General features: G+C 49.4%; 8 protein-coding genes across 8 annotated transcripts; 7 read left to right on the top strand and 1 right to left on the bottom strand.

Moving 5' to 3' along the window:
* Positions 1 to 342: 342 nt before the first annotated feature.
* Positions 343 to 4,830, top strand: IAQ61_002197 (uncharacterized protein; the record flags this gene model as incomplete). The annotated part of the gene is made up of 9 exons (XM_066095442.1): positions 343 to 507; positions 580 to 902; positions 963 to 2,413; positions 2,714 to 2,745; positions 2,905 to 2,994; positions 3,050 to 3,185; positions 3,236 to 3,419; positions 3,476 to 4,302; positions 4,356 to 4,830. Coding segments are annotated over 9 exons (3,426 nt in total), but the record flags the coding sequence as incomplete, so codon positions are not given.
* Positions 4,831 to 5,839: 1,009 nt separating this feature from the next.
* On the top strand, positions 5,840 to 7,533 carry IAQ61_002196 (uncharacterized protein; the record flags this gene model as incomplete). The annotated part of the gene is made up of 5 exons (XM_066095441.1): positions 5,840 to 5,858; positions 5,917 to 6,212; positions 6,277 to 6,399; positions 6,456 to 6,654; positions 6,704 to 7,533. The coding sequence occupies 5 exons, from the start codon at positions 5,840 to 5,842 to the stop codon at positions 7,531 to 7,533; spliced, it is 1,467 nt and encodes a 488-aa protein (XP_065954277.1).
* Positions 7,534 to 9,384: 1,851 nt separating this feature from the next.
* Positions 9,385 to 9,732, top strand: IAQ61_002195 (uncharacterized protein; the record flags this gene model as incomplete). The annotated part of the gene is made up of 1 exon (XM_066095440.1): positions 9,385 to 9,732. One exon carries the CDS (start codon positions 9,385 to 9,387, stop codon positions 9,730 to 9,732), a length of 348 nt encoding a protein of 115 aa, XP_065954276.1.
* A 30-nt stretch (positions 9,733 to 9,762) lies between these two features.
* IAQ61_002194 (uncharacterized protein) lies at positions 9,763 to 10,932 on the top strand (the record flags this gene model as incomplete). The annotated part of the gene is made up of 1 exon (XM_003834023.2): positions 9,763 to 10,932. One exon carries the CDS (start codon positions 9,763 to 9,765, stop codon positions 10,930 to 10,932), a length of 1,170 nt encoding a protein of 389 aa, XP_003834071.2.
* A 621-nt stretch (positions 10,933 to 11,553) lies between these two features.
* Positions 11,554 to 12,384, top strand: IAQ61_002193 (uncharacterized protein; the record flags this gene model as incomplete). The annotated part of the gene is made up of 1 exon (XM_003834022.1): positions 11,554 to 12,384. One exon carries the CDS (start codon positions 11,554 to 11,556, stop codon positions 12,382 to 12,384), a length of 831 nt encoding a protein of 276 aa, XP_003834070.1.
* Positions 12,385 to 13,339: 955 nt separating this feature from the next.
* Positions 13,340 to 14,193, bottom strand: IAQ61_002192 (uncharacterized protein; the record flags this gene model as incomplete). The annotated part of the gene is made up of 3 exons (XM_066095439.1): positions 14,069 to 14,193; positions 13,644 to 14,025; positions 13,340 to 13,518 (listed from the first exon to the last, which is right to left on the bottom strand). Exons 1-3 carry the CDS (start codon positions 14,180 to 14,182, stop codon positions 13,340 to 13,342), a joined length of 675 nt encoding a protein of 224 aa, XP_065954275.1. The 5' UTR covers positions 14,183 to 14,193.
* A 402-nt stretch (positions 14,194 to 14,595) lies between these two features.
* Positions 14,596 to 15,441, top strand: IAQ61_002191 (uncharacterized protein; the record flags this gene model as incomplete). The annotated part of the gene is made up of 3 exons (XM_066095438.1): positions 14,596 to 14,829; positions 14,948 to 15,150; positions 15,369 to 15,441. Coding segments are annotated over 3 exons (510 nt in total), but the record flags the coding sequence as incomplete, so codon positions are not given.
* A 364-nt stretch (positions 15,442 to 15,805) lies between these two features.
* Positions 15,806 to 21,436, top strand: IAQ61_002190 (uncharacterized protein). The gene is made up of 4 exons (XM_066095437.1): positions 15,806 to 17,780; positions 18,017 to 18,393; positions 18,560 to 19,296; positions 19,348 to 21,436. Exons 1-4 carry the CDS (start codon positions 16,742 to 16,744, stop codon positions 20,738 to 20,740), a joined length of 3,546 nt encoding a protein of 1,181 aa, XP_065954273.1. The 5' UTR covers positions 15,806 to 16,741; the 3' UTR covers positions 20,741 to 21,436.
* Positions 21,437 to 21,656: the final 220 nt, after the last annotated feature.

Genomic DNA, 21,656 nt, shown 5'->3' with positions numbered 1-21,656 from the left:
TGGTGGCAGCACTCAACAGTCTCGCTGATTTGGCTCGCCCCTCCATTGGTAGTCTCTCGTGTCTTGGCAGTCAAGCTCTCCGCCTGCATTGGTGCTGTATGACTTCAGTCAACCATTCTACCTCTCGAACCATAACATTTACCACGGAGCGTTACTCAACATACGCAATGTCGGGTCACTCGTCTGCTTGGAACTGGCTTGATGGCTCGACCAGCGACAGCTCATAACATGGTTTCGACCTAGTGTTAGCCGAATCTACAAGTCTTTGTCTGGCCGAAGCCTGGTCCGGTTGTAGTTAAACTGCCAAATGTCTCAAGTAATACATTAGCAACCTACTCAGTCTCCATACGTGGCGGGCACAATCTTCATGGTCCAGCATGGCACACATTCCCCCTCTGGAGGACGGAGGCACGCATTGTCACGTTTCTACCTGTGAATGGCTCCACTTATCCAATCTCACTGCATTACAAAATGTCCCACAACTACGTCCAAATCCCGAATTATCTGGTATAGGTGTCAGTCTAATCTGGCTCATCCTTGAGAGCAGTTCGTGCGTAATCAGGCTGACATCAAATCTAGGTGGTGCTTGGTTTCTCCATATCAGCATACCTCACAATAGCCCTGCTCATGCTCCACTACCTCACAGTGCATGACTTTGAACGCATTAATTCCAGGGGAGACAAATATGTGAATTCGATTGATCGCGGGATCCTCACTTTTGTCCGTGGACGCATCATTTTATGGAAGCCAAGCAAGCGGTTCGAATATGCCATGGAGAAGTCAGTTTTGATCCTTAGCGACTTGAATCTTGTCACTGGCATCGGCCTTCTCATCGCAGCTTATTCACAAGTCCGCTGTGGTCTCTCTGCTTATCACTGGCAAATTATGGTCTTTGAAGCTTGGTAAGAATCTTTTCAGTGTCACATTTGTGCTTATGAACTGACCGTCGGTATTTCCCATAGGTTCGCAAGTTTCTCTTTCGTCTCAGCCATGACTTTTCTCGATGGCTACCTGCAGTCAAACAGAAACATGCGAATTATCCGCGTTGTTTCAATCTGCATCCTTGGCACACTTTTGATTGCTGCACTGCTTCCCACAGGCTCCAAAATGTGGCTCAATCAATATCCTAACGATGGCCAAGGATTTTACCCCAGTCTCAGTACTGCGTGTTTCTACAAGGAACTAACCATGAAGGAATTCCGCAGCCGGTCGCCAAAACTGTGGTCCATGGCATTCTCGGTCGTGGTCGTTGCAGTCTCTTATGTGCGTTGCATCTTTCGGTTATTCGAACCAATTGCAGGATTGTCGCGCAAGTACATTCGTCAATGGCCTGGGTCCAAGGTCAAGCATACGCTGCACTTTCTCGAACGGAGATCCACTAGTCGGAGGCTACCTGCATATTTATGGCAAGTACCGTACCTGGCCTTTTATTCTGCGTTCATTGCTGCGCGCGCTTTCTACGATATTGCTGAATCCATGCTGCTAGAGATCATGTGGCTGGTATTCGCAATGGCGTGGGGCACTATTAAGATATGGACAACAAGAGACTCGGCAAATTACAACTTCGATGGATGGAATTATACGGAGAACCATGAAATCTTGGAAGAGAACGTTTGGTCATTTGGCCAAACTCTGCCACTCGTTCTTCTCCTCCTGCCATTGTTGTCCATGGCTCAAGCCTATCTTGACAACGACGCAAAGGCACTCGAGACGGCCCATCAATCGCAAAGAATTGAAGATGGGTGCAGTTCGAGTTCTTTGGAGAATACCGTCACCCACCATGAGATGCAGGCTAGAAATAACTCAGGATTGGGGAATGCATCAGCGCCCAGCACAATAGCATACAGCGCCGGCATCCATGCATCTCTCCAAACTCCGCCTGTAATGCGAACAACGCGAGAGAAGTCACCTCATCGCCAGATAACCCCTCGTTCACCAACATCCACGGTCTCAACACGCTTATTACCCCAAGAACGTCTTGTCAACCTTCCCATCTACCCATATCCTAGCTTCACATCCAAGCCTTGGTTCAAAGACCAAGTTATCCTCATACTCTGTCAGATCCTTATGGTGGCCGGCCTCGCACTGTATGTCCTCTCAGCATACAGAAATATTTTTGGCATCGCTTCCATACTGCGGAATAGGATCTTTCTCATCTGGATTTTGGGCATTGCACCGCTGGCTTCGCTGCTGCACTTGGCGTTTTGGTATATGGCGGCGCTTGTGATTGGGCGGTGGCGGCGAGCACAGGATTGGTTGATTGGGCAAGGGGATTGTGTGGTTAGAGAGGGATTGGTATGGTGGAGGAGGGTGACGTTGGGGAAAGTAGTGTATTGTTTACTGAGGCTAGGGTTGGGGTGTGGTTGTTTGCTGGGGACATATATTGCGAGTCTTGAGTTGGCAGGGCCTCACGGTCTCAGTCTTAATTGAACGCTTAAAGAAAGCAAACTGCTATAGGAGTATGTATATGATTGTCAATATGCTTGTTGAAAGATCTTGTTGCTTTAGTTGATCATCGTGGCCATGGCTATTTCCCAAGAATATCTGCAAGACTCTCAATGGTGTAGAATGGGTCGATCGAGAGGAAGGTGGTGTTCAGACGTCATCCGCACCCGACCTATGGAGATGGAATCAGGAATGTTCGATGACATGGCCATTGCATTGAACATATTGTATAACATGTGAACGGCGACTTGCCTTGTGAAAAATCTAGTTGGCTCAGGACAGGATACCAGAGAGGATCGAGTAAGTTTGTGGTTGCTAAAACAGCATTCGAAGTGGTAGTCACGTGTGCATTGCGCCTGCGGAAACGGACACCTGGACCCTAGCATTCCCGATCGTCGCCGCCAAATAAATCCCCACATCGCCCATTGCTCGACTCCTTTACCGCCCAACAGAGTACAGCCATTCTTAACCGTCCTCAGCATGGCGCTCGCTACAAAGACGCAGTCGCAGCAGATATTCACCAAATTGAAGGCAAAGCCCGCGAACAAGGTAAGAGCATCAAAGGGAGACAAGAACGGCAGGGCACTAAACATGGATACCATAGATATGTTTCGACTGCGGCGCGAAGAACCCGACATGGAGTTCTGTTCCCTTTGGCATTTATCTCTGTCTCGATTGCTCGTCGAACCACCGTAACATGGGCGTGCATATTTCGTTTGTGCGATCCACCAACCTCGACAGTATGCAAGCCGACAAGAGACTGGGAAGACTGCATACTGACATGACATAGTCTGGCAATGGGATCAATTACGAATCATGAAAGTGGGCGGAAACGAAAGTGCAACCAAGTACTTCCAGTCACACGGAGGCTCTGCAGCCCTCGCTAGCAAGGACCACAAGGCCAAATACACCAGCAATGCCGCCACCAAGTATAAGGAGGAACTGGCACGGCGGTGCGCTGCAGATGCTCGACTGTATGTTTCTACTCGCAATCGTGCTCATACTGCGGTACTGACTCTACAACATCTAGCTATCCTGACGAAGTCGTCATAACAGATGCCCCAGATGCGGCAGGCAGCGAGGGTAACAACACCCCAGCTGGCGAAGACGACGATTTCTTCTCGTCATGGGACAAGCCTACGATCAAGCGACCCTCGAATCCTCCCTCTCGCACCGGTACACCCCGTGTCGGATCGCCATTCCTCAAGCCAGGTGCGAACGGCAACGGAACAGATCGTCCAAAGTCGCCACTCGCAGGGTCTCCCAGCTCTAGCGCACCTACCGCCGTCCCTGCCGCAAAGCCTGCAGCAGTGCGCAAGACGACCGGCGGTGCCGCGCCGAAGAAGAACATCTTGGGCGCAAAGAAGAAGGGCCTCGGTGCGAAGAAGGTGGTGGCCGACAGCGGGTTGGACTTTGAGGAAGCTGAGCGAAAGGCTCGCGAAGAAGCTGAGCGCATTGAGAAGTTGGGCTACGATCCCGATGCCGAGGCTGCTGAAGCTGCCTCTACAAAGACCAAGGCTTCTGAAGCATCCACCATCATATCGCCGACACCCATTTCCCCACCGCGAGGCGGCTTTGGTTCCACATCCAAGCCTGAGCGTTCCAGTCAGGATTTGGAGAGACTAGGCATGGGCGTTGGACGCCTTGGATTTGGCCAGATTGGGGCAGGAAAGAAACCTGCCGCACCACAAAAGAAGATGGGAGGATTCGGAAGCGTGAGCAAGCCAGTTGAGGATGACAGCGAGAAATATGCGCGAGAGAGGTTCGGTACACAGAAGAGTATCGGAAGTGATGAGTTCTTTGGACGAAACGCGTTCGATCCTTCCGCAACTGCGCAGGCCAAGGAGCGATTGTCAGGTATGGTCTCTCGAGACACGCTTTCTACTGTGGCATGCTAACAACATTGACAGGCTTCGAAGGCGCCACAGCCATCTCATCCAACGCATACTTTGGCCGACCAGAAGAAGATGGCGCAGACGAAGACTACGGTGATCTGGAGTCTGCTGCAAAGGACTTTGTTCGCAAATTCGGTCTCACTGCTGGTGATGACCTTGAGAACCTATCCAACATGCTTGGAGAAGGCGCCTCTAGACTGCAAGGTGCCGTCCGAGCCTACCTCAACTCGTAGGAAGATATGTGCGCTTATTTCGCATGATGTCTGCACAGTTTTCGACGCTCTGGCTTACCTAGGATGGATGGTTTACCTGGTGCATGGTTGTTGGAGTGTTGGCGTCGTGGACGCGGTGTATTCGTACATGAGGAGCCTGGAGTACTAGCTGCGGCCACAACCTGTGCATGTTTATTACCTTTGATAGAATCGGAATTCAATATTTCCCCTGTAGACCGGCCAATGGTGTAGTCCTCGGCTTTGGGAATGTCGTCGCATTGAGGGATGTTGCGAGGGCTTCCGAGCGGAAGAGCGCCCACGCCTTCCTCACACGAACGACTTGATGATGCTGCGTATACAGATTTTTACATTTTGCTAATCTACTGTAAACAGGCGTTTTCAGACATATATGATCTAGACAAGCATAATGACGCCTAAATGTCCAGGTTTAATCAACCTAAAGCCCGTAGAAGGACAGAGTACTGACTGCGAGATGAGAGCGGCAAAACCTAGCAACTAGACCACATCGCACGTGTTGTCCTGTTTGATGAAAGAACAGACAGATGGAAACAAGTAGAAGACTTTGCCCAACAGTTTTAGCAGCTTTTGTGTATCGCCGGGATGGGGGGTTGGGTGTAGAGCCAGAGAGTTCTGATGAGTCTTTGCTGCTACCATGAATGAACATACAAATTGCCAATGAAGGCTTTCTATTACCCCTTGACAAAGAAGCATGATAGTACGATCACAGCAGACTTTAAACAGAAAATCATGTAGGCTAACGACAGACTCTGCTCCCTCATCCAATATTTATCGTGCACATGCCGCCCATGCACACAGCACATACAGTCATATCGCAACTCTTACACGACTCTGAAATTACTGGATTCGATTGATCATTCGATTTCAAACAAAGGAAATTGCTCGCGGTCAAAAGATTAGACTGTTGGTGTGCTTCTGCAGGTGCTACCTACATCGCAACGATGATAAGATTGTGCGGCTCGAAAATCTCAAGCTTCGGTCACACCAATCACTACTGCCACTTAGCCATCATCTCCACATTATGCATAGCAAGGCACACGCATGTTTCAAAGTGTTCTTCTGAGCCCTATTATTCCTCATAAAGCTGTTGGGACGTTGAGGCAGGCGTGATCGGGAGTCATGCGCTGTCCAATGCCGGAAATGAGGAAAACCTGTTCTGCTCTCCGTGCCTATGTTCAAAACCCAAGGGTGGTCAATCTACCTTGTTTTAGAGCTTACACGTCGTCAAAAGGCATACCGTCCACAAAAATGAGCTTTAAAACTACAGGTACACATTCCCTAGTGGTCAACTAAAGTCGAAATAACACATCGCTCAACTGCTTCAGATTGGAATACCCGGGATGAGTTTTTCAAATTCACACGCGGTCGGTTTATTTTGGATGAGAACGAAAATCTCAGAAAAAGAGAGGTTGTGTTCGACATGAATGAGCTCGCGAAGGTTGCAGCAGACTCAGTCGGGGCCGCTCAGTGTGTTGACATCAGAAAGTTCGCGGACGGGATGTTCAACAAAGCCTTCCTGATGCTTATGGACGACGGCCAAGAGGTTGTTGCAAAGGTACCCAACCCGAACGCAGGCCGCGCACATTACACCACGGCTAGTGAAGTCGCCACAATGGACTTTGTGAGTATTCTTAAGCTGATCAGTACCGAGTTCGGAGTTCGGACTAAATTAAGCACTGTTGTAGGCTAGGAGAGTGCTTGATACACCTGCGCCTCGTGTTTACGCATGGAACTCGAACGCCCAATCGCATTCAGTTAGAGCTGAATACATCATCATGGAAAAAGCACAGGGTGTTCCTCTCTCTCAGGTTTGGGACGCGATGGCATTACCCAAAAGCTTCAAGTGCTGCTTGCCCTAGTGCAGATTCAAAAGCGGTGGCTGAGCATTTCATTCTCGCACTACGGCGGCTTGTACTACGCTAAAGATATGAAGTCATCTCCGGTGAGCCATTACGTCCAAGACGGCGTAGTCATCAAAAAATCAGAATTCGCTCTAGGACCAGCTACCGGTAGGGACTGGCACGATGCTGGCCGGGCAGACCTAGACATCAGAAGAGGACCATGTACGTCGCAGCCTACAACAGTTTCGTACCATCTCTGAATTTCTTGTAGGGTCCTCGTTGAGTCAGTACTTGCGATCAATCGGTGAGAGGGAGACGAAAGCAACTCAGATCTTGGATCCGCCGAAACAGATAGCTCTGTTCTGTGGCCTCAAACTTTATCAGCCAGATCGCAAAGAGAAGCTCACTGCGCTTGGCCAGTACCAAAAAATTGTCGATGCAATTCTCCCTGGAAATAAAACCATTCGTGGTCCATACCTTTGGCACGACGATTTGCATGATGATAACATCTTCGTCGATCCCAACAATCCTGGAAAGATTACAGCCATCATCGATTGGCAGTCTTGCCACGTCTCGCCTCTATTTAACCACAATGCGGATCCGGCGTTCCTCGACTGGGATGGCCTCGAGCCAGAGAACCTCGATTTGACTCCGAAGCCAGACCTTTCAAGACTTTCCTCTGAGGAGAAATCTGCAGCCCTGCGTGATTACGCCCATGTAAATGTTTTTATCGCGTGGCGAAAACTCATGCAAGCGAAGAATCCAGACTTGTTTGAGGTAACAGAGTTCCAAAAGACGGCGTCATACGGGCTACTGTTTCTAGCACACAGGATGTTTGAGTACGGCGAGGCGCACTTTCAGTCTCTTTTAGTAGATTTGAAGGATACATGGCCAACCCTGACAGCAATCACAGGCCAGAGTCAATTCCCCTTCGATTTTTCGGATGCTGACATTGAGCGCATCAAGTCAAAATGTGATTGTGCGGTGGCTGGAACAGAACTTGTGGCGCAGGTGAAGGAAACTATGGGCGAACTGTGGCGGATAAGGGCTTCATTGACCACGAGCGCTACGATGCTTGTAAAGCGGCACTTGAGGAAATGAAAGAACAACTGATTGAGCAGTTGGCGGAGACCGAGGAGGAACGAGCGGAGTACGAACGCTATTGGCCATTCGACTAAACACGACGAATATCACTGGTACCTTCAGCGGTTTGAAATACATACTTCCAAGCGCAGCACAACGCCGAAAATTCATATTAGCTTCCCACTTGACTGCAACTGTATCATCGGCATGGAGTTTGGGGAGCTGAATATCGGGGTTAGCCTACACTACGCCCGTTGTTTGAGTACAAAAGTACGAGAAGGACTTGGATGCTGTCACCAATATTATAAAAACAGTATGTATCCACGACTAGAGAGCAGTCCGAAGACAGACAGGGTATTATTGCTGATAGCTTAGAATACTAAACATGAACTACAACAGGGCGAATGTGCTGAGAAGATCTGTCATATCGCCAACCTAGCCCCGTCGATGCGTCAGGATCCCGTAATTGCTCAAAATGCATGAGTATCCATGCGAATTACGGATAATGATCTAAGTAGCTATAATATAAAGTGGCTAGTATTAGAATATAATAGTTAGTTCTTACTGCTTAGGAATAAAAGAGCGATAAATAAGAAGATAAAGTATGTAAATATATTAATATAACTACTTATTATTAAAGGTTAAATATAATCTACTAAAAGGGTATTGTATAGTTGTTATACTTCCTTATAGTTTCTTATAGTTTCTTATTATAAGAATCTATAAAGCTAATTAAGACGAATAAAAGTAGTCACTTAATACTGGTTTTGTAGGCTATGTTCCTAACGCGGGGTTCTTTGTCTTAACCCTGCCGCTTTGTATTCTTATAACCACACAGCTTCTCTTAAGGTTCGTATCACCACCCCTTTGTGGAACATGTATTGGTGGGATATTGATAAGATATTGATATTGCGACACTTACGTAACTGCCCTTGGCAGATTGCTTTGCTAGCCAGTGGCCATAATGCCCAATTCCTGGTTCGTCGATTGGTCAACTTCGGCGCGCCTGCTAACCCAACCTTCCAAGGCTGTGTGCGACAATCAGAGAAAACAGCCCAGAAGACATATCCTTGCACAGCTTAAGATATGTGAGAACATTCTATTCTAGGTGGATGGGCTTGTATGTTTGCTTTGATAAGGAGAACATCTAAGACCTCTTTTGCCACAGTCGTTAACAAGAAACAACAGTCGACCTGTCCATGTGGAGCTTTGGGCGTCTACCTATCAGTGACGGCTGTCAATATGTCCTTACAGAGGTTCGAATCATTAAAATCACACTATTAACGTCTCGTGAAGACGCCTCTAATATTCAAATATCGGTTCGGTACTTGCAACATGCCTGATCAGCGCTGCCCATTGTGATCGTAGGCTTTTCCCAGGAATGCTTTGACGCACAATCCCTTGTTTCTACCCTCCCTATGTTGTTGCCCACCGCTTGCCTTCCCTTCCCTTCCTTCCCTTCCCTTCCTCCTGATCAAATCAACGATTTACATGTACTCGTACTGACAAGATGGTCTTCGCGACCCATCGCTATCATTTCGTATTTCTTGCCTTTCTCGTCGTTTTTTCCGCAATCTTGTTCTTTCAGCGCAACGAAAACGTGTTTTCAGCTGGCTTTTCCAGAAAGTCACACAGGTAAGAAATAGATATCTATACCTGAGCCTGGCCGCACGCTTATGCCTATATAGTCCACCGAGACTCAGCACAACCGACACGTTTGCGAATCTATTCCGCCCAATCAAGCTCAGTCCTACCCATCCTGGATATCGCGATGTCAACGGACACTACATACCCGGTGCCCCTGCTGATGAAGTCATATGGACGAGACCACTCGGCAAGAAGGTACTTTTAGTCGACATTGACACCCGAATGCCCACAGGCGAGAACCAAATCTTCAATACGGAGAAGAAGATCAACTGGGAGAGACTTGAATATCATGACGCTGGCCTAGTGACTGGTGGTATATCTTTGCACTATCTGTATGCCATGATTCATGGTTACGACTACATGCATTATCAGGCCCTCGAGATGCACGACATTCATCAAACCTGGATCAAGCCGCACGTCTTCAAGGAGCTTCTGCCAGACTATCAATTTGTCGTCTTCTTTGACGCTGATTCTGTAGTTGCACACCTTGAGATTCCCCTTGAGTGGATGTTCAACCGATGGAAGATTGTACGTGACCACAGCACTGTATCACCGGGAGATGTTCACTGATCGCGTAACTCTGCACAGACCAAGAATACAATGATTGCAATGCCACACGATACCGAAGAGTGGAGGAACGGCAATCCTATCAGTCAAGATTCTACTGGGATTCCTGTGCAGAATTCTGGGTTCGTGGTTCTCCAAAACAGCAGTCTAACGTTCGACATGCTTTCCGCGTGGGCTGGCTGCACCACGGAGGAGCGCTATAAGGGATGCGCAGTGTGGAAACATGAGTGGAGTCATGAACAACGTGCTTTCGCCGAGTTTATTCGGCACGATCCTGAATTCAACGTTGCTCCCGATGGCATCGTCGAGATTCCATGCGATGATGCCATGGGCTGGGAAGGCTTCAAGGAGCAGGTGGAATCTGCAGGGGATGCCGCTTACAAAGTCGCAGACTGCAACGGCCGTTTGGTCCGCCACTACACGCTTGGCAAAGAAAGATTGAAGGAAGAAGGGAGCGGAATTGTTATGCAGAGCTTGATGGAGATCGTCCAGAAGAACATCATCAAGCACCAGGCTGCGACGTACAAAAAAGAGCACGATCCCACCATGGTGGAGGATTACGACAAGGATACTGATTACGATGAGATTGAGAAGCTAAATTCTGCAAAGATGTCAGATAAGAACAAAGACGAAGCAAAGAAAGGGCTTGATAAGGTTCTCGAGGGGGGCAAATTAAAAGATAACGTTGAAAAACTGGATGACAAGCCTGGAAAACTAGATGACAAAATAGACAATGCTGGAGATGGGGACGAGGAGGAGGAGGATGAGGATGAATATGAAGACGAAGATGAGACCGATACAGACGAATTGGGCCGTCTTAAAAGCATCAAGGAGAAGTTGAGTCAACAGAACGAGGCTAAAAAGAAAGAATTGGAGACTTGGAAGAAAGAGCAAGAACTTAAAAAGCAGGAGGATGCATTTATGAAGAAACAGAGCGAGCTCAAGGAGAAAGAGGAAGAGTTGAAACAAAAGGAAGCGGTGATGAAGAAAAACGAGGAGGAGCAAGCGAAGAGAAAAGAGGAGAAAGCTAAGGAGAGGGAGGACAACAAGGAAAACGCAAAAGAGAATGAGAAAAAGATGCAGGAAGAGGAGAAGGAAGATGACTCCTCAAAGAATGACGATGTTGAAAAGAAGGACTCTGCAAAGGAGAAAGTCAAAAAGAAGGAAAATAGAGGAGAAACTAAGCAGGAATTTCGTGCCTAAGACAGTTACACATCTCGTTCTATACGCCTAGAAAAACATATGGATGAGCAAGCGAGAGAGGAAGACATGGCATACCGGCGAACGACTTAACAAGCAAGTGAGAAACCGCAAGATTTTTCCTGCACAGTTGGGAAGTAGGGAAATTTCTCAAAGGAGCTGGGAGCAAAGTGTGTGCTGGGATCACTGTTAGATAGTTATGCAGTTGGCCTGTACTAATCGAGCATATTTATTCGCGCTGAGGTGTGTATGGTACTGGTGAGCAATGCGAGAGACGCCTACCTAGTCGAGTCCCTGACGCTATTGTCTCGCCTTGTAGGGCAGGCCCACTTTGCATAGTGTACCTGCAAGATCCATCGAGGAATCCTGTTCCTTTCGTTCGGTTTCAGTGGGAGGCCTGATGCCTAAGAGCCTAGGGTTCGCCTCCTGCGCCAAGTGTTGACACTTTCACGTACTCACTCAAATCGGTGTCGCCTTGCTGCGCCTCCACCTCTCGGCTCTGCTCGCCCGTCTCATTGTGGTATTATAAAAGCATGTGAGCCTCCGCTTCACGACCACAGTATACATTTCCTCGAGTGTTGCATACTTCCTGCAAAATCTACTCGTGAGCATCTCAATCTAATCATGTCTGCCCTTCACATCGCACTGCTGTACGCGGCAACAGTAAACTCACAACTCACAACCTCAATCTTATTGCCCATGGACAGCTACGGCACCGACAAAATCGGTTTCCTGGGCTCCGTGGGTGGCGCGAATGAGACGCACACCACCATCGCTCTCGAGTACGACAATGGGACTGACTGGCAAGCCTTAGAACTACCACGCAATGTAACCCCTGCGACTGTAACGATTGGACCTAATATGTACGAGGCAGCACAGGACCTCTATTACCTAGCCCAAGGAATTCGTACGACTGAGGGAGATTATATGTACAAAGTCCACTGTGATCTGCCTAGTAAGCCGACTGCCAATGCTTCATGTATCGCTTCCTACGGACCTCTGGCTGGTGCAATTATGCAATGCCAAGTTGGAGGCAGCTATACTTCAACAACCTACGAGACCAATACCCACACATACACGCCGCGTGGTAGCGTCTCCGGAGGCGTCGAAATGCTCACACGCACCATGGTCCTCCCAGAGCCAAGGGAGAACCGTCCAGATTGGTGTGGTGAAGAGTCTTATTCGCCAGAGGAGAGTTATGTAACCGAGTTTCAGGTGGAGCCAACATACATTGCCATGTATCAGGTTGTGGTTACGGCCGGAGAGGAGAAACTCGGTGCAACGAGTAGAGCGAGTGCTACGCCTGGGACTGCGACACCAACATCTTCACTAATGCCTGCTGCCAGTAATGTAGACTCCGCTGTTAGTCCATCGGCGACAGGCGCTGCTGCGTGTATGGTGATGGGACGGCGAGCGATGTTTGGCGTAGTTGCTGTTGTTATTCTCATGGTGTAATTTCTTTCGGAGATAGCGTCTACCCTGTCCTCTGTACCTGCGAGTGCTTGGATGGCCTACTCGCCTGACAAGTACAAGCGGTGTATAGACTGAGTCCTTAATGGCATGATTGTTCCATTCCCGTATATCTGAACGCTATCTCTTCATGCATTTTCAGGCCTTCGGTAGAGGCTATCGCCTTTTTGATGCCTTTTCTGTAGCTCTGAGGTCTCGGTCTATGAATTTTCGCCACTGTCTTGCTGTTTCGCATTCATGGGCATTGCAATAGCACATACTAGTGACTAGTAGAAACCGAGCATAACGGTTAGTGATTGGTACTGAGTGGAAGGTGGTTCGAGCGAGCTTGCCTCGAGAGTGGATCTGGCGGTTGGTAGAATGGAGTGAGTGTAGGTAGGCTCGGAGAAACCGATATTCACACTGTTTTGGGAGGGGAGGGGGTTGTGATGTAGATATAAAGTTACTGTATAAGCAAGAGGATTATGTGATCTTCACCAGGGGTAGGTGCAAGGGAAACTCTGGCGAAGCAACGACAAATGCGAGGGTACCTGGGCTAGCTCAAGCAGTGGGGATACTTCGAGTGGAGCATGACAAGCACACTGACTTGCCCAACTATTCGATTGACTGGCATAGCTGCCGCTCGACAACAAACAGCATATGTTGGAATGAATGAGCGACAACAGTACTTTGCAAGGCTGCTTTGGGGGAACTGGCCTCATTAGACAGCGAAGATGACCTGTTGAAAAGTGATGATGGAAAAGACCTGGAAGTGACGTGATGGACTCTAAGGCCTTGTACCTGTGGCAAATTGCGTTTCGACAGCATGACGTCCCAAGTGGTGCAGGCTTTGATCTCCTCTTGAGTCTTGTCTTGGCTATCTGGAGTTTCGCGCAACAGAACTTATACAGACCCATGATATAGATATCTTTAATGCGGCATCCTGCTTGTGGCATTTTTGTCAAGTCCATACTACGGGTAGATGTAACACAATAGCTGCAAGTAGCGTGCTGGCGTCCACCAGGGTAATCGACATGGGTAAACGATGTAAGACGTCGCCCCGTTCCTTCCGTCGGTCCCAGAACCTAGGACTTGGGAATAGCCCTGACTTTGGCGCCAAACGAACGTCGACTTTCCATGCTGCTCGTAGGTCATATCGAAATCGGGAAATCTATGCTTTTAGCAGTGCTTTTGGTACCTTAGCATCTGAAGGCCTGGTCGAGACGCGACCGAGGACAGGCCGTGACAGTGACGGCAAGATATACAGGGACCTTGTCTGTTGTCTATAATCATTGGCAAAGCCCCTATTGTGGGCTCTGACGATCCGCATGATGGATGATACATCCACATAATGGTAGCGAGACTTGTGTCGTGAGAGTTAATGATTGTCCGGTGGGTATGTAACGATTTTGTGAGCACCGGCCATTTTACGACAGAGTGTATCTTTGTCGGAGATTGCACTTCCCTGCAAGATGAGATGCCAGAGTTGATGATCTCTCGTCGTGCATCTGGTGAGATTTGGACCCGATATGTACCAGATTGTGGGGTAGCCATGCCATGATGAGTTGCACAGATCCAAGTACCGAGCGTCATGGAAATCTGGGGTAAGCACCGCTGGAAAAGAGGAGTCGGATCTGCCAGTACATACTTGTCGCTGAGATGAAGCCGGGATTCTAGCCCGCATACCAACAGTCAAGCGCGAAACAATATGCTTCATGGACTGATACAGACAGATGCGCAGGTTGGAAGTGTCTAAGCGATCCCATCGGGTCACGAGTCCAGTCACGTGGCGCTCGCAATACATGACGGGAATGGCTTACTTTTTGCAAAAGCGGGTTGTATGGGCTGTCTTCCTCGAAGGTGGACAGGCTGGGCTAGAGCAAGTTGGACTAGCTAGAGTACAGTGACGGGTGGGTAATAGCATCGACCAATTTCAAGGAGGCCATGGGAGGATCAAATCGCTAAATATTACTAGTTGTGGTAAAGGTCAAGTTATCCCATGTTCGGCTGGCCAGTGCTGACCCGTGGCGCGTGGGAGCCATGGCCCTCTGAGCCCACAACTGAGATCGCGTGCATGTTGTGGAGAAGGATGCGGACTGTGCAATACATGTCAGTACATGCATTGCATCTTACTCGGGGCCCAGGGCTTTTTCGAGATGAGCCTTGTCATGGCTGCTTTGGAATGGGAGGTAGGGGGGAGTGGGGGGTAGATCATAGGAGCAAACCTTTGGAACGCCGCAAAGCCAGTACCTCTCTCTTGGCGTCCTTTATCCAATACTCAACATGAAAGTCAGGGAGTCCAGCAAATGCCTGAATCCTGCATCTCCGCAGGCTCCCGACGCTATGGATACTGGGATGGCTTTGCCAGCCACTTGTCAAGTACAGAATCTCTCGGACTCGGAACACCGCCAGAGATTTGCAGCCCCTGTAACCAGCCCGACGAAGCGCTTCGTATGTGAGAAATTGCCTAACTTGTAGCATCCAAGGCGCCAAGACGTGCCGCCCATAGTCGGCGTTATGCTCAAAGGCTACGAAGCAGGAACCAATGGTGATAACCGAGGCTTGATAGCGGAACGTGCATTCCGGAGGTTCCAAGATTGACGGGAAGAGGAGAAAAGTTGTGGACAACGGTGACGGGACAGTAGCCTTGTTCCTGAGTTATGGCAACAATTTGTGTGGAACTGATCCTGCGGAGCAGACGCCCTTCGCCGAGCAGAGTAATCTCTCCATGTCGACGTACATGGGTTCTGTGGATAAGCTCTCGATGCCGATGTACAGTACCTATTCTATGTGCTTGTGACAGTCTGCAACACCAAGCAAACTTGTCGAGGCTTCTTCACGGCGGACAATTCTTGAGTTTGGCCGAGGTAGCAGAGAAGCACTGGTCGTGAAAAATCACTAATTGGACATTGTGTTCACCCATACCAGACGTTTGTAGGTAAGAAAAGGGTAGATCATGTGTAAGCCGTGCGCCATGTACTCATCTGCAGGTCCCCGAAGAGAGTTGCCAGCTGGTGGCAGACCAGTGGTCGGATTGAGGTTGTCACAGCCAGCCACCAGTGACGATGGGCGGATCTTCGGGGGGGCGGGGAGGCTCGATAGATACCTATATCGAAAGTCAAGAAAGGTCCTACCATACGGTAGGTACCTACTGGACCTAGGTACTGTACGGTACCGGTACCAGATGCAATGTCATCGCCATGCATGAATCCGCACCAAGCCACTCTGAGTGAAGAGTACTCGCTGGCAACAAAGTTTCACAGTGTCATGTGAAGGCTGGGTAGGAGGAGCAGACCACTGTGGCGATGAGATGCTGAAATGCCCCCCAAAAAAAAAGAGACCGGGGGGTGAAAGTATTGGCCAGAGCGCCAAGCAAATGCCCTGACGTTCAACCTTTCCGAAGCCGGACACAATGCAGCGTCCTCCACTCCACCTGAACAGTCACCCACGCACAGTGAATTGAGGCTACCGACCTCCACGTTTCGTCCTTGGTCGTCGCGCATCCACAATCCCTGTGTCACTCACAGACCACATCCGCCATCCCTCACCTTATTCTGCTGCGAGCGATGCCTTAGCGCAAGCCACGCGGATGAACCTCGCATTACCACTGCGCCGAATCGAGATTATGTTTCCTCTGCATTCACTCTTGCCCTCTGTGTCATGAGAAGCCAATTGCTAAAGCTGAGAGTAAAGCCCCATGTGCCTCGCTCATCCCAGATAAGCATAGGTCTATTCTAGTGCCTACCACACACACGCACACACTTTTTCTCCGGGCCCCTGTAAACACCCACTGGCTGTGCCATCGTTTAACGATAGCCTGCTATTCCTGTCAATCTTCGGAAGGCTAGCTCTCTTGTCTTCTCTTGGTCTTACCGGCGGTGCTGGCCTAATGGTGCGTGCATCTATCTTTGAGTTTAACTGACAGCAGGTCTCCTTCCATACCGTACGGCTCCCCGTGGACTTGCACAATCGGCTCTCTTGTGCCTCGCCATCACAGATCACCGGGCGAATTATTGAAGGTATCCTCTCCGCGAGTGACTTGCCTACCTTGATTGGGGTGTATTATTGCTACCTGTGGCTTCACTGCGCGTTTGTGGACCCCTCGCAGATCTTATTAAATAGAAGATCGCCATTGCTGTGAACATCAAATCACTTAGGCTTGCTGTAGCCGCTTTCCGGTGGGCCAATACCATTTCGTCTGGTCTCGTGTCGCACGGCTTTGGGCTTAAGCATCTGCCCAGGTAAGCCTTCCTTCCTTCTTCCACAACCAGCTTCGAAAATATCCAAAGATGCTACTTTATATTCCTGGCTGACCTTCCATGGAGCTGTTTTGCTAAGCTGCTACTGTCTTGTTTGTCTGAAAATGGCCAATAAACCTTCAGAGGCCGTCTCTGTCGGGGCTGGTGATGCATCACCACCGGCCGTTGCAGCCTCGTCGACGTCCAAGATGAGAAAAAGAACCAAAACCGGCTGCCTCACATGCCGGAAGCGTCGCATTAAGTGTGGGGAGGAGCGGCCGACTTGCGGAAACTGCATCAAATCAAGGCGACAGTGCGAGGGCTACAATCAGCGCGTAGTCTTCAAACCGCCGATTGGAGACTGGCCAAATCATCCAGGAGTGGTCAGCACTATTCAATATCACACTTCCTCGCTCCCTGGATCAGGCAATCAGCAACATAGAGCGCCCGAGCAACCCGTACCTCCGCAAGAGAATCTGCACATCTCGATAGGGTCCCATTCTTCAATTGAATTCGACTTCCCCACCGTGGACCATACTCCTGGCGTTCAACATGGCGGCTATGGACACAATCCAGCATACCAACAGCCCCTGCAGTCACCACTTTACCAGCAGCCACTTCATTCCCCTCGTCATCCGTTACCAATGTCTGCGACAACGTCATATTTTGCCCAACCTACGCCAGTCCACCCAAGTGCGCCCCCTCATTTCACGCATGATACAAGCGGTAGCTATCAAGAGACTCTCACGTATGACCCTAGTGCAACATATCCACCAGGATCGGTTGCGTACGACAACAATACGGAATCTAGGCCCACATTTGCTCAGAATCTAGCACATCCTTCGCTTTATCAACAACAGTACTCCTCGGCCACTCAGCAAGACATTGGAGGCCTGTACCGTTCACAATCGAACGAATCACCTCAAAATGTTCAGTATGCTCGATATACAGAGTCACAATCAGTACTGCAGCGATATGATGGTAACCCGCTGGCCCCCATTCATTCGCTTCATGCAGACTCAGCGGATATGAGCCAAGCTGGGTCTTATAATCTTTCTTCAGCTGTTTCCCATGCTGATTTTAGCCATGCAAGCTATTCGTCTGTCCAATTACCCACTCATGATCTAACGCCAGATACAAAGTATATGCCACAACCTGTCCTCGGTATGTCCCGTGTTTAAGTACATACTTCGTATACCCCAATGACCATCATTACCTTGTTTTCGGAATCCAATAGCATCTATCATCTTCCTTCAAGCCGTGCATGCCTCCTATTATCACAACCCAGTAGCAAAGTGGTATCATGTGCCGATTTTTGGGAAACCCTACCACGTGCAGCAAGACGGTTCCCTCCAAAACTTGTAAAAGCGAGCGAACAAACAGCTAACCGCTTATACTAGAGCAACCTGTTGCCGTGTCTCAAATACGAAAAAGTCAGCCTGAACTCCTACTCAGTGGCTTTGGTGGCGCAGATTACGCCAGTCCTACACAGATACTCGACGAGGCCGCTATCGAGAACGCAGACGACGACTACTGGGATGTACAATCTGACGATGAGATGCTCGACATGAACATTAGCGACGAGGACGCCCTGTTAGCAAGCTCAGAATTTAGCATCATACGTCGGATACACAACGAGAATTTCAACGAATTGGGGATTCGTCGTTACGACGCTTTCCTTTATGATGGTCTTTTGTCGCATTACAAACCAGAGTATGCTGCGAGCCCGTTGAGGAATCCAAAGACTGCTCGAGTATTCGCGCATTACATCCATGTTGTAAGTCGAGCTTCCAAGCGCTACTCTGTCCTCGTAGGAGCTCCACTTACCCGAAGCTCTTCCCATACACCTCCCTTGGTATTAACATTTAGCTCAACATCTTTTACGGATAACTTATGAAAATTGTCGAAATGTATCTTGTCCGAAGGCTGACCATCACATGAAGACAGGGCCTACATTGTCCATATACGAGCGAAACCCCAGAAATCCTACTTTGATCTTCGAAGGGGCAGCACCTCCCGCTCAACAAGGCCTATGGACCTATATATTACCTCTGAAAGCCCTTGCGCACCAGGGATTGCTGCACGCTATGTTAGCACTTGCAAGTCTACACATTGCCCGACTACAGGGGGCGTCTGTCACGCCATCCTACAAGCACTACGCATACTCCATCAAGCGCCTCGTGCGTTCACTCGGGAATGCGAAGAAACGTCTATCAGTATCCACTCTAGCAACCTCGATGCTACTAGCTTACTATGAAGTTTGGATGGCAGAACACGTCAAGTGGTCTACACATTTAGTCGGAGCACAGAGACTGATCACAGAGCTCGACTTCCGTTCACTCACTCGCGAGGCACGCCGACTTAAGGCGGCACAGACGGCGGAGGAGCGCCAGTATCCATATCAACATCCTGAGATGCGCATCAACCAGCGACAGCTCGATGCCAGATTGAATGAGCGAGCCATGATGCCAGATGAGCGTGTGGTCAGCACCATTGTTGGTAAAGTCGTCAGCTATGATGAGTTCGGCATGATCTTTGAGGAGCATGGAGCAAGACAGGAGACGAGATCAGATCTGCCGGGACGGTTGGACTTGAGAAGCTTTGAAACGCTACAGGACTTGTACTGGTCGTATGCAAGGCACGATGTCTACCAGAGCATTGTCAGTGGTAACCCTTTGATGTAAGTGTATCAAAGCAATGCTTTTGTTTCCTAGAGCTGATACTTGTACAGTAACCCTTACCGCAAATGGTCCGATTGTCCCCCTCGGGCACCAATAGGTCGCGCTGATGCGCTTTACGGCTCCCACGATCACGTTATACTATTGTTAGGTCGCATCGCTGACTTCACTGTTCGAGACCGAGAACGCAAACTTCGACAAGTAGACCGTGATGGGGGATGGAGACCGAGACCCGATATGCCTGGCTTTGGCGAAATGGGCCCGCCACCTTCGGCTGGACAAGGCCAGAAAGGACAGCAACCTACACCTACTAAGCCCATGGCCTCTTCACCACAGAACGATCCACCCCCCGGATGGACTGGCCCGCCTCCACCGGGATTTGGTCCCCCACAAGGAGGGCCTTCCGGACCCCCTCCGTCCGGTGGTCAAACTCAGAGAGCTCCAAGTGGTCCACCACCTGGCATGCCGAATTTCTATGGCATGGCTCCAGCCCAACCTCCTGCGCCACTACCTCCCAGTTACGAGAATCCAAATTACAAAAGATCACCACCAACATCTCATGCACCTCATCCCAAGTTCAGCGATCTCCCAGCTGCATATGAGCAGGCAATGAAAGAATGGAATGCCATTTCTGCTGCGCACACAACTGTTGCCCAACTTCTTGCCAGTACAGACTCTTTTGCCCCCTTGCCGGCAGAATCCTATCCACCCGTACCAGGCGATAACAGTTCTGGCAACCTGACACCGTTTGGGCCTGCGCTCATACACCGCAGCTACGATATTAGTATCCTTTGGACACTGCTCCATCTTGCCAAGATTGTTTTACTACGCTCCCATCCTGCCATGCCTCCTGCAGCACAAATGGCAGCTGGTGTGTGCGCCCCGGCTACACAGCCGTACGCCATGCTCATCGGACGCATAACAGCTGGGATGCAGATTCCTCTTGGTGAAGATCTAACACCATTTCTGGGTGCCGTGTTGACCGAATCAACCATGTCACTATTCTTCGCGGGAGTGCAATTCCAGGACCCAATCCACCGGGAGTGGTTGGTTACACGACTTCTGGAAATCGATCGTCGCACTGGATGGGCCTCTTCAGGTATTATAGCAAGAGGATGTGAGACAGCTTGGGAAAAGGCGGCAAGCATGGGGAGAGGACCGCCATATAAGAGGCGGACAAGAAGGCCAGGAGAAGAAGGTCCATTAGTGCTGGAAGAGATTGCGACAGTGGCAAATTGGAGGAGTAAAGAAAAAGATGACTACGGGAAGGGAGCTAGGGTAGATGAGGAGGTACAAGATTTGGAGGGACAGAGCCCAGGTGGTGTGAAAGGATCGAGTGGTGGAGACAACAGATTCGTCGTGAAGAGTAGAGTGTCACCTTGGGCACTGAACCTGTTGGGAACCGAAGAAGAATTACGAGCTGGGATGGAAAGATTCGGGTTATAGGCACACCATGATGATGATGGAGCCGAGGAAACGACAGAGTGCCATGCAAAGCACACTAGTCCGGGGACTTTTTTCAGCATGATCCCTGTGTTACGACTGAAAAGCCAGCCAAGATCGACAGCAGAGAAGAACTTTCCATACAAAACCTTTGGAGAATTGAGTGTTGAGGTGGAAAAAAGAACCCCCCCACTTCAAGGTCCCTTTCGACGAAAGCTATATGACAAGCGACAATCGGAACTCAAACAACACACTGCAACATACTAATCTGAAGCATTATTAAGACACTTCAGCAAAAAAAGAATCCGGAACAATCCCTCGATAGGCCGATTCAACGAAGCTAATACCCCGTTACACACACACACACAACACACAAATTACATCCACTATACCTACAGTACACGACTTTTACGGCCCACCAAGCAGAGGAAAACTCCTGATACCTCAACAGAAACTAAGCTATCCCCTGAGTTGCTTGACCAAGACAAAAGACACAGTCTTCTTGAACGCGATACATCGTTTTCCCAGAAGAAATATTTGCTGGATACCGACGCAGCGATTTGACGACGCGATATATGGTAGGAGAGACAGAGGACGATGGTGAGTTTTGAAGAGCGTGGATTGAAAGGTATATGTAGGTGTAGTTATCAGGTCAAAAACCACACGCTGCAGTTATGCACCTGTCCAACACACCTGTCCAACACATCTTCATCACACGTATACCGTGCACCTCCCCTTTTCCGCAACCCGTCTCCCTTCTTCTTCACATGTGCCCTTTACCATCATCACCATACCCACAGTTTCTTCTTCTCAAAAAAAAACGAACAAAACCATCGATCACTCCGTCCTACGGCCCACACGCGCACAATATCCCCATACCCACAGCAGCGCAACCCTCTCACCAATCCCTCCTCACACC

This window comes from Plenodomus lingam (genome assembly GCF_022343315.1).
Source record: "Plenodomus lingam strain CAN1 chromosome Unknown contig_14, whole genome shotgun sequence".
Lineage (NCBI taxonomy): Eukaryota > Fungi > Ascomycota > Dothideomycetes > Pleosporales > Leptosphaeriaceae > Plenodomus > Plenodomus lingam.
The sequence above is the reverse complement of the archived record's forward strand: the minus strand, read 5'-3'. Positions and strand labels throughout refer to the sequence as shown.